At 51.1% G+C, this 11,510-nt stretch overlaps 1 protein-coding gene across 1 annotated transcript; it reads right to left on the reverse strand.

Moving 5' to 3' along the window:
* Positions 1–1,757: 1,757 nt before the first annotated feature.
* Positions 1,758–6,213, reverse strand: DUSP26 (dual specificity phosphatase 26). The gene is made up of 4 exons (XM_062597033.1): positions 6,123–6,213; positions 3,759–4,031; positions 2,995–3,203; positions 1,758–2,509 (listed from the first exon to the last, which is right to left on the reverse strand). The coding sequence occupies exons 2-4, from the start codon at positions 3,935–3,937 to the stop codon at positions 2,310–2,312; spliced, it is 588 nt and encodes a 195-aa protein (XP_062453017.1). The 5' UTR covers positions 3,938–4,031; positions 6,123–6,213; the 3' UTR covers positions 1,758–2,309.
* Between the last annotated feature and the right edge of the window lie 5,297 nt (positions 6,214–11,510).

The raw sequence follows: 11,510 nt of genomic DNA on the forward strand, positions 1-11,510 counted from the left end.
CCTCGGTTAGCAGCAGGCTGCACAAAGGGAGCCGCGCACAGTGGCGAGGAGCACAAAGCAGGATTGCAAAACCCAGCAGGAAGCATTTTACAACAATCCTGGGACCTTGCCAAGCTGCGCACACACCCCTTGAAGCTTCTGGTGTCTCCCACAGTCCTAGCAACACCCAGCGCTGCAGCGGAGCGTGACCAACCCCTACGCGTTGCCCAACGCCAGCTCCTCCTTGCCTCAGAAGCTGCAGCCCTCCATCCGGGTAACCGCAGCTCCGCTGCCAGCAGTCAGCTGTTGTTCTCTCTGCTGGTGTCTTGCTGGGCTCGTGCCATGCCCCAAACACCCTGGGGCACATCGGGGTCCTGTATGAGCAGAGTCCCTAAAACAGGAGTCAGGCAACATGTTATCAGGTTCTAACAGCCGTGAGAAACTAAAGGGTTGAGCTCAAGGGCATGAAGGAGAGCAAAGGCAGGCATTCCCCGCAGCAGCTTGGCTTGGAGCACCCACGGGCAGCAATGGCCTCAGTGGGCCACTTACTCCTCAAAACCCACGTGAAGTACAAGTAGATTTAATCATTCACCCTCTACCAACACTACATAAACACACTCTGCTACCAAAAGCAAGGGAATGCTTTTCCTCACGTCTCCCTAGCAGCTGGACAGGCCCCATGGTGCCCCTGCACACAGGCCGGGTACAAGGGGGTGCCCCATGCAGGCAGGCTGCACCCCAAGACCAGCAGCTCATTGCCTGTGGCCACCAGGCTCCTCTCACTACGTGCTTACCAGATCTGGGCATGGGATGCAGCTGGCAGCCAGGTCGCACTTTGCGTGCTCTCCGGAGCCAGAGGAAGAACAGAGCTACACCAAGCACGGGCAGCAGTGAGTGCTGCTAGCACACAGGGACAGCCCAGCACCCAGCCACCACCTTCACCACTTGCTTCCAGCTCTGGTAGCTGCTCTCCCTGGGGCCCAGCTCGCTTGTCTTGTTCCCTGCAAGTAGGGATGCCAATTTTTGCGTGCCTGTGGGGAGCTATTCTTTCAGCTCCCTTCGGTGGATAGCTAGGGTCTGCTGCTTTTGGGAGACCAACATCGCCATCTCGTGATGGATGGAAACCCTGGCAGCAGGCTAAGCACCCCTGTGCACTCGCTGCCCCACACGCGCGCTGCAGCCCAGGGTGCTGCGCTTTTCCTTCCCTGCCGAGCTGGGGGCTTCAGGCCCTGCATTGCCCCTCTGTCTTTGTACTCGGTACTCTCAAAGCTCAGAGCATCCCCCTTTCCCTCATATAAGCATCTCTCCCAGCTTTGGTCCAGTGCTCATCTATATCTAAGGAGAAGTTCGCTGCTTCTTGCTCTTCTCTCCCCTGCTTCCTACTGAAATTTGGGACTGAGAGCCTTAATAAGGAGCCCATACCTGAGCACACAAAAGCCACCTCCCAACCTTCATCAGCCCTATCCTCTTCGTTCACAACCTTTTGATGTAGCAAGAAATCTTAACAACCCCGCAGAGGCAGGCTCCAGTCTCTACTCAGAGTTCACCTTTCTGTCCCCACCACTGCAGAAAACCAGACTGGGGAGGCTCAGCACAAGTACCAGCCACCAATGGGGTCTCCATGAAAGGAGTTCAGCCTCTGACTCGAACCTCCAGATCCAGCATTCAGGAGGATTTGGGCCCATCTCAGCCCAGAGTATCTAGAGTGATGCTCTCCCACAAACTCTTATGGAGCCCAACCTGGATTACGTCCCAAAACAGAGGAAAGATGGCCAGACTTTTTCCTTAGCAGTGTCTTTATTCTTTTACATTAACACTAGGCACAGAGGACATCCACACGCTATGACAAAAGGCCTGTTTGACACAGCCTACACGCCAGGCCTGAGTCACATTGCCACACAGACCAAAAAAATGAATGGAGAACAAGAAACACAGAGCTTGGGTCTCCTGGGAGAGAGGGATGGGACTCGCCTGCAAATGCATCTGCCAGGTGGGAGAACCAACCCCTTGAAGGCTTTTCAGAGACAGCAGAGATAGAAAGTAACCTGAAATGTGGGTCTTAATTATCCTTCTGGATAGATCTTTGAGCGAGCAGGCTGGAAAGGAGGCTATATATTAGGCCTACCTAGGTGGAAAGATTGCAGGTTGAAGGCTTACGCTTTACCACTAGGAACAGCTCGCATATCTGGGGTAGCCACTTGCATGTAACCCATTAGCTGCCAAGCACCTGCACCAAAAGGAAAGCCCTATCTCTGCCACTCAGCAGGCACCAGGGTCAGGTGCACACTGCACACACAACACCTGCACCACACAGCCCTCCTCATCCTCCTTCACATGCTCCTCTTCAGCCTCAGGGCGTTGTCCAGGGCGACCAGTTGGCGCAAGAAACCCCGATTAGGGATGATACCACGGTGGTCCTTAACCGTCTTTATGGCTTCTACCAGGGGCATGTGGTGGCGGATCATGAGGTAGGCGAGGACCAAGGTGGCCGACCTGCTCACCCCAACAGCACAGTGCACAAGGATTCTTCCTGGGGGGTGGAGGGAAACAGAGTGGCTGTGTCACAGCAGGCCAAATATCCCAATTTAAGTAAAATTATTCAGAATCTATCTATCTGCCATGGTTCATCCTGGAGCTCTGGCTCAGGTGTGCTGCCCTCCTGGGTTAGACATCAGGCCTCAGTGAGACTAGGACTCTGATGCACTGAGGTCCCTCCCTTGGTAAGGGGCATCAGTGCATCATCATCTCCCAAAACAACATAAACATGACCAGACACAGCCAAGGACACTGGCTGGGATTGCAATCTGGGAGGCCAGTGCCCTGACCTAGCCTAAATCCTCTTTGGAAGAGGTGATCCTGCGCAGGAAACATCACCCAGGCTAGAAACCCCTTTCCCCCACCCCCCTTGTATGTTTAACAACAAGGATTTCAAATCAGCTTCTCACCTGCCCAGGAGGGTTTCACACTCCCCCACCCCACTCCCCACCTTTTCCCCCAGTAGTTTCTACCACCAACCTTCATTCAGCGCCTGGTGGATGAAGTCAGCTGCAGGATAGAAGTAGGGGCTCATGTCAAAGGAAGGCGAATCATGGGCCTCAATGCCCAGGTAGCGGATGCCCGTGCCCTCATAGTACTCAGCACCCCCTCTCCACTTGCTGTGCGAGGCATTGAGGATGTGGGTGATCCGCAGGTGAGCCAGCTCACGCCGGTTAGCTGCTATATCTCTGCAAGGAAGGAGGAAAGCACAGAAGGTGAAGACTAGATGCATAAGTATGGCAAAGAGGTTCTTGGTTTAACTGACGGTATATCAGAGATCCCTCCCACTCCTCATTGATGGCACTGCTTTAACCACAGGCCTAACATCTATCTCAAAGCCAGAGACAAATCCAGTTATCACCCAAGCAGCTTAGCTTTCCTTAAAGAGATGTTCCCAAGGACAGTTTGAGGGCTGTCCTGGGCACACATTTATGGCTGAGACACCTAGAGGCAAAGGAAAAATGCCACAGATTGAGTTTTAAGTCAGTCTCATGATTCCTGCCTCCTGGGGCTGGCTGCAGAACAGATGCACCACCTCCCACCCTACCAAGAAACACTCTGAACACTCCCTATAGCAGTGCTCCTGTCCATCCTCCTCCTCCTCTCCTTATCAACCCCATCATGTCCTCCTGCCTTGCCTCACATCCTTTTCTCCCCCTAACATTTCCCATCCTTCCTCTCCTAGATTTCCCAATTTCACACATCCCTGAACTCCCTCGTTCTCAGACCCACATGATACATACTGATCTCCCAGGTAGAGTCCTGGCCAGACCTCATCAGCATGATTACAGGCTGTCTTTCCTGTGTACAGCAGCCTTTCAAGCTCGAAGACACTGAGGATGGGATGGTTGTGGCGCTCCTCCCGTGAGCCCCGGCTCGGTGATCTGGTGCCATTCCTGGAGAACCTGGACAGGAAAGCCATTGGAGCTGCCGAGACCCACAAGGCATACCTGTGGGTTCGTGAAGGCCGGAGAGTGGCCTGGAGGTTGCTTCTGCTGCTGCTGCCACCCACGGTCCTGTCATGGAAGCAGCGGAGATGTCATTAGAAGAACTGAGAACCTCTTGCTTCATCCCCTGTGTAGAAACACTGGCCCAAAGCAGCCAAGTCTGATCTTGATGAGGTGGCCATGTAAAGCCAGCTACCCAATCATTCCCAGTGTGAGAAAGTATCACCTATACTCCCTTCCAAGAAGCTATATGAAGTTTATGATGCCAGAGCTAGTCAGTCAATCTGGAGAGGCAACCAGATTGCTGAGTCTCTGTGGACTGAAGTACTGCTCCAGCCTCGTGTCTCTGGGTTGACGCCACATTGGCGAGAAATGCTCTATACAGGACCACCTTCCTTCTGAGCTGGCTCAGGGGCTCTGCCTGCCAGCACGACAACGCCAGCTCAAGAGCCGATGCTGCCAACCTGCGATCAGAAGTGATGAAAGGCAGCCAGAGCTCTGGGCAAGACACCAGCACTGGGGAGGGGAGGAAAAACCCCCAACAGGTGGAGGATCCCACACAGCACCATGAAGAGCCTGGCCAGGACCCAGCCTTCCAGAGACCAGGCAGAAAAGGCTGTGGGGAGGAAGAACCTGGATTAACCAAGTACAGCAGTCTTCCTGCTGCACTTGAACATCTAGGACTGGGTTGGGGGTGGGAAGAGTTAATTCCAAGGGATGAGAAAGCTCCTTTTACAGAGCAGATCCTTTAGGATGCAGTTCTGCTCTTAAACCTTTAGATCACCCTGATGCTTGTCACACATCTGCAGAAAACCTCCCTGGACAGCCTTACCCAGGCAGAGCAGTAACTCAGCCCTGCAGGCAAATATTAGTCACAGCTGCCTTTTTGCCTGCTTGCTGCTAGCTGGCACTGACTGAAGCCCCCCTTCCCCCCCCAACCAATGTGAGAATATAATTCTCCATCTCCAGCCACCACACTGCTGCCCCGAGCTACCCTGGAGGCGCTGGGAGCCTGTCCAAGGGGCATCTCATCACAACGCTCTCCTCAGCAGCAGCTCAGCACCAGTCGCTTGTCTCTGAGGCTCCAAAGAAAGAAATGCAACGACCTTGAACCGGCCAGGCTGGATCAGAGCACGGGTCTGCTTTGACATTTTGCCTAAGGCACCAGCCAACAGTACAGAGAGCCTCTAGCCACCTTCTTGGCAGCGCGCAGAGGAGGAAAACATTGCATGGGCATGGGGGAACTCAGAGGAAGTCCAAAGACCCACAGATATCTCCCTCCCCAGCTCCCTGTGCAGATGGGCCTGCTCAGACCCTGCCTTTGGCGTGCTGGGGTGCAACACAGGAGAAGGCTGCCCTGCCAGGACTGCTTGCAGCTGGCACTGGTTAACATAACACACGCTTCCCCAGCATGCGGCACTGGCCGGGTCTGACCCTGACACATCACCCCTACCCTGATGAATTTTGTATTCCTTAATGCTGGGAATTAAGACTTGGCAAATCACACCTGGAAGGGGCATTTAGCATGGCAGCATGCCAGGGCCCTGCAAACGAAGCAGGCCCTTAAACCTTGTGTGACCTTGGCTGCAGCCCAGCCAGATGCCACCAGCTCCCTGATAACCTGGGCAACATTAGGAAGCCAATAGCAGAAGGGTCTGAAAAACACCAAATCATCAGTGAGAGGCTATAACTAGCCGAACAGCAGACCCTCTTATTGCTACAGCTGGCTAATACAACAGCAAACCACACACATTCTGGGATGTAGCTCCAGAAACCTCAGGCATGAAGGAGCCCTCCAGCACCCCACTCCAGAACACCCTGCCAGGCCAGTGCCCAGAAAGCTCTGCAGAGGAACTGCCCCATGCCCAGGAGCTCGGAAGAGATCCCAGAGCGCTCCCAGCACCTGAGCCCCTCGGAGGCGTCAGCTGCACCCCCCGCCGCGCAGCCCGCGCCCCCTCTCCCACGCACGCCGCCGGCCGCCGCTGGAGCCCCTGCCGTGCCCGGAGGGAGGGAGGGGAGAAACGTCTGGAGCTTGCCTAGACGCACAGCGCGATCGCTGAAGAAGCATTGCTGAACAAGCGCAGGCTGCTCAACCCCACACACTGCGGAGACAGACAGACAGACACGCAGGAGGAAGGAGACGCCCACCCATTACTCTACCTTTGCGAGGGCTGTGATTTCTCGGCTCAAACTGGGTGTTGTAGTCAGATCCAGTCGGCCATGTCTTCCTGCTGCCGCTGCCGCTGCGGAAAGGCTGATGTATGAACATCTATTTTAAGCCATGACATGTCCAGAGGCAGATTTGTTTGTATCATGCCGTGCATGGATGCATACAGGGGGAACGGAGGAGATGGACACAAATATAGAGATCACATGCAAGCATGCACAGACATACACATAAATTCGCATTACTACGCAGACAAATTAACAGTCACAATAACATCAAAATTCTCCTGCCAGCTTTGCTCTCACTTCTCCTCCCCCAGCAAACCAAAAGCCACAAGCATGCAGAAAGAGAGAAGAAAACGCCAATGAAGTGGTACTTATGACATGATTACCTATACTGCAAGTCTGCAGCTGTCTCTAGAGGATATTTCCATTTCTTTCTTTATAGTTGACGTCGTGCAGCCCCCTTGCTAGGGTCTGTTTGGCAGAGCCACGGCTTAGTGATATTTTCATTTGCTAATAAGCCCTTGTGAGGAGCAGGAGGGCGCTTAAAACTATTCAAATTCATGTCTAAGGAAATATTTTTACCTGGAGAAAAAAAATGCTCAAAAGATTGAAGCTTTTCTTGGACATATTCTAAATGACACCATTCATTTCAAAAATGTTGAAATATTTCAGTTAAACATTTTTCCAGGTAGAAATTTTTTCTTTTCCCTTTGAAGTGCTGTCTTGCAATTTAAAAGTTTGACTCAAATGAGAAAGGAGCATGCAATGGGAAAAATAACTGAGGAAGAATCAAAAACTGTTGTTCCAGGCCAAACACCACATTCTAAGATGATCCAGAATGACATTTACAGCATTCCCTCCCCCCATTCCTCTTTGACTAGAGGTTGTGAAATTTGACTGTTTTGTTTTCAGCTGAACCTATGACCAGCCCTGGATGCAACCCCAGAAGCTTCAAGGATGAGCTCAGCATTACCAGACACCCATCCTCTCCCATCTGCAACAGAGCACATACGCGCAGTGAGGTTTAGCTGGGCATTTTCAGCACACGCCGCTGACAGCACAGGTCCCAGAAGAGAAACCCCAAAGCAGGTCCCACCTTTTGGTGCATCACAGACTTTGGGTATTTCTTCCACTTTGTTGTATAGCTAAATGACAGGACAAGGTTGTCAGAGCAGCTGTGGGAGAGGCTAAGAGCATATATGGGCTCAAAAGGCTTTGGACACACACCACCTGCAAGCACAGAGTTAACAGATACAACCCAGCTGCCTGGCCAGGAGCCACCTTCCTCCTCCTAGCATGGACTCAAAAGGCTTCTGCCCTCAAGAAATCCTACCCTGCAGCCAGCTGCCTCTGCTCCCAGGCAGCGAGGCGCAGTCACTGATCCCACCCTTTGGCTCCCACTCAACATGTGAGAAGTGGCACCCAGAGACCCAACTTACTTTGCCCTCCAGTTTGTTCCAGCTCCTCCATACCCAGGCTCCTGGGGTGCACAGATAACAGCAGTACCAGGAGGTCTTGGGAAGTCAAGCTGACCTTGCTCACTGAACTAGCTGTATTTCTGCTGTGCGATGCTGCCAGTTTGGGAAAAGTCCATCCTTTGCCCTGAATAAGGGTCTCGATTCCACTTACCTGCAGGAAGGCTGAACTCTTCACTTCTGCCTGGCAGCACCCCTTCAAATCCCAGCAAATGACGTAAAGGCACGTTTACACTTTCACAGCCCTGAGATACCTTCAGTGTGGACAAGCAGAGGCCCTCTCCCTCCCTGCACCAAAGCAGCATGTTCCCAGTAGCCTGCAATGGGGTTCTGAACAGAAGCATCTCCAATCTCCATCAAAAAAGGTTAAAATAATCAAAAACATTCTATGTGGAAAAAAAATCAGGTGGATAAATATTTTGGTAGAGTGTTGCTTGTAGGGAACTTGCTGGTCATTTAAACAGAATTAGTGGTTCATATGTTTTTATTCCAATAATACTAATAATCAAAGTGCTTTGCAAAACTGCCTGAAGTTCCCAGCAAAGCCAGTGTCTGTTTCTTAGATAATGAAATCTCAGACACTTTGCAATGTCTGGGCAGCTGCATCAAAGAAAAGTGTCAGTAATTTGTCTTCTTATAAGGGAAGTTTCTCAGACAAAACAGACCTCTCTGCCTCACCTCCTCTCCCTGCTTACTATAAACATCACTGCTGCAGCAGAGACTGATTCACTCCCTTGCTCCCTGGCAGGATTTTATCAGCTTGGTGCATTGCTTTTGAAGCTCCTGTCCTTAAAGGCAAGGAGCAGCTCAGAGCAGTGGAACTGGGCTGCAGGCTCGGTGGGGGCACAGACGCCACTGGGGTTTGCTACGAGTTTCCCATGTTTTGCTCAGTTTCCCCAGCTCCCTCGGATCACCTGAGGGTGAAAATACTGCCTCACATGTTTTGCCCAGGAGGACTCTGAGAAGTTAGAATCATTCTGAGAACTAATTGCCAAGGAAAGGAGAGAGAATTAAAAAGAATCATGAAAGAAACATCAGGAGGCCCTTTTCTTCCTCCCCTCCCCAAGCTACATTTTAGTTCTTCCCCTCTCCTGCCAGCAGTGACTCTCAAAGCTGCTCTCAGGGGAGCATCCCGCTGCCAGGACCAGCCGCAAAGATGCCTAACGACCTCACTTTCCAAGGAGCTTTGTCACTCTGCAGTGCCCGAGCCCAAAACCAGCAGGACCATCTGGTCCTTAGCAGCTAAGGTTTACGTGGGAGCACAGCCGCAGGAGCGGCAGGGCCCAGATACCCCCTAGGCATGGGCATTGCTGTAGAGAGTATCTGTAGGGCTGGACTGTTTTTAATGATAGCGTGGACACAGATTTGCTGTACCCCCGCCGGCAGAAGTCCCTGCTGCGGAGTGTGGGCTGCTCTTACAACAGGGTAGGATGCTGGCAGAGGCAGCTCAGGCATCCCCACAAGAACTGCTGCGCGCAGCAGGCCCACGGCGCGGAGGATGGAGCAGCTGTTTTCAGCTCAATTAGCGATGGAATCTGCTCCCAGCAGAATAACCAGGGAACACACTGCTTCCAGCTCTCCTCCCCTCTCCTAAAGCGAGCTCAGAGCAGGCAGGAATCAAGATTAGGGGACTGCAAAACCCACAAGTGAGCTGAAGATAAAGGGCAGCTTGGAAGAGTTCACAGATCCAACCACTGGAGGCTGCTCTGGTTATACATAAATCACTACTCTGCATTGTCAAACAAAAAACTCAACGCAAGGAAACAAAGGGCAGGGGCTATAGAGTTTCAGAACTGCTGTTTCCTGGCTTTATACTCCACATGCATGCAAATTCACTACGGTTTTCATAGCCCTGTTTTAAAGATCAGAGATCAATCTCTTCATGCACTAAATGCTGCATGTCCAAAAGCCACCTGGAAGGCACAGTTGCCAAACATTATTATACTCAGTCATAAACAAAGAATCTATGTATTTCATCCAACACGTGCCACTTGGTAAACCTGCCAAAGAGGAGGGTGACAGAGGGAAGGAGTGCAGAGGGCACAGATAGCTGCAGCATAACGAGGTAGAATTAAGCTTGCTCTAAGTTAAGAGTCAGGGTAAGAAGGTGGCACTGTCAAAGGGGGTAGCGCAGGGTCAAAGAGCAGTGTTACGGCAGCATACTAAAAGGGATTTGAGAAAGCACGATTTACATGGCACTGAACAGCCCCGGAGCAATTGCATGCTCTGCTGAGGAAGCAGTAATTACCAGCTGAGGGGAAGCAAATCCACCAGTCTGTTGCAGGCACTTCTCTATCTGCAGCTTGAAGAAAGCTTTGCAGAGGGGGCATCTGTTACAGGCTACCTCAAAGTACCATAGAAAAGAAATCTTAAAAGGCCTAAGAACTCATGTGGTCGGTCAATCCAAGGCAGGATCAACTTTATCAAAGCAAAGAAATAAAGAGTAATCTTCACTCTCCTCTTGCCTATATTTAGGTCAAGGATAGAGGTTTCTTCCAGGGCTCCATATATGCTCTAGCAGTCTGGAAGGAAATGGCAAAACTCAAAGTTACTACCTTCCCAGGAGCTCTCCCAAATCCAGCCCACACTCCTCAGCCTCTCCATTCTCAGTATCTCTGGGACTGTAGCTTGGTGCTATTAAATCTTTCTCCTCACCCCCCAAATAAAAGTGGGCTTCCTGGTAAGAAATGTGATCAAAGGTAATAAACCCTTGGAAAGGAGAACATGCGAGTAACAACCCCTCTGCCAGTTCCAAAAGGGTCAGCCAGAAGAGGAGTTAAAGCCTAGTCACTCAGCTGTTTTGATTCACTGCTAGAGGGGGCCACTTGAGTCCTGGTGATGCTGAGCTATTTTCCATTAAAAGAAAGTAAAGGGGGGGGGGGGGAAGAAGAGAAGAGAAGGAGAAAACAGGCACCAGAGTCATTGTCCAACAGCTGTAAAACCCACAGAGCTCCAGTCCACAAGGAAGCGGCTCTTGTCCAGGGAGAAGGACAGCTGCTTGCTTTGCTGTAAACTTGCAGAGTTTATGATTACTTAATGGGGAGAGTCTGGATTGCTTGTGGACACATTTTGCCTGTCATCCACTGTCTTGATAATGTCAGTAGAAGCCTAGAATAGATTCGAGTTGTTAGAGTGCTAGAAGGAAAAAAAGCAGCTGAAAAGTTGCTGGCAAAATATGCTGTGAAATCCTGATGCTTTCTGTCTAACTGTTCACTTCAGCTTGTCACATCTTGTTAGCAGAGCAGACTGGAGCACAGTTCAAAACCTCTTGAAGCCAGTGGGAGGTTTGCTGTTGACCTGATACTCATTGAGTTTAAACACTCAAAAAGACGCCAAATGGAAGAGAACTTCCCACATCTACTCTGGAGAGGAGCAGCGCTAAGACATTCATGATCCCCATTAGCAGGCAATCGGAGCTACTGGCACATTTTAAAGGCTAATCTTTTAAGGTGAAGGGCAGATGTATCTTGCATAGCAAAGTGATCCTCAAAATAGAGCTAATCAACACCAGAAACCAGTACCTCAGAAGCAGAGGGTTAGGAACACAGTGTAGGTCCATCTGCACAGGTCTCTTCAGCTAAGCCCCACCTCTGCGCAGTCCTGCTCAAAGCCACACGTGCAAAGCTGCATGCTTCCACAGCTGAGGGCTGCTGATCTGCGTGACCCCTCTGCCTCCAGGAGCTCATATTTCACTCTTACAAATTCAAAATCATTAGGAAAATCTGCTTTGTGAAGAAAAAAAAAAAAAAAGTTACATCTGCATCAGGGTAGAAACCAGGGCCAACTCACTAGCAAATTTGCACCGAGTTCCAAGAGGCCAGGAACCGTCTGATTATTATTTCTCTTCAGTGCTTTTGGACCAAGAACTAATCATTATGAAGACAGACAGGCAGCAGCATTG

The sequence above is a fragment of the Rhea pennata genome, chromosome 28 (assembly GCF_028389875.1).
Source record: "Rhea pennata isolate bPtePen1 chromosome 28, bPtePen1.pri, whole genome shotgun sequence".
Taxonomy (NCBI): domain Eukaryota; kingdom Metazoa; phylum Chordata; class Aves; order Rheiformes; family Rheidae; genus Rhea; species Rhea pennata.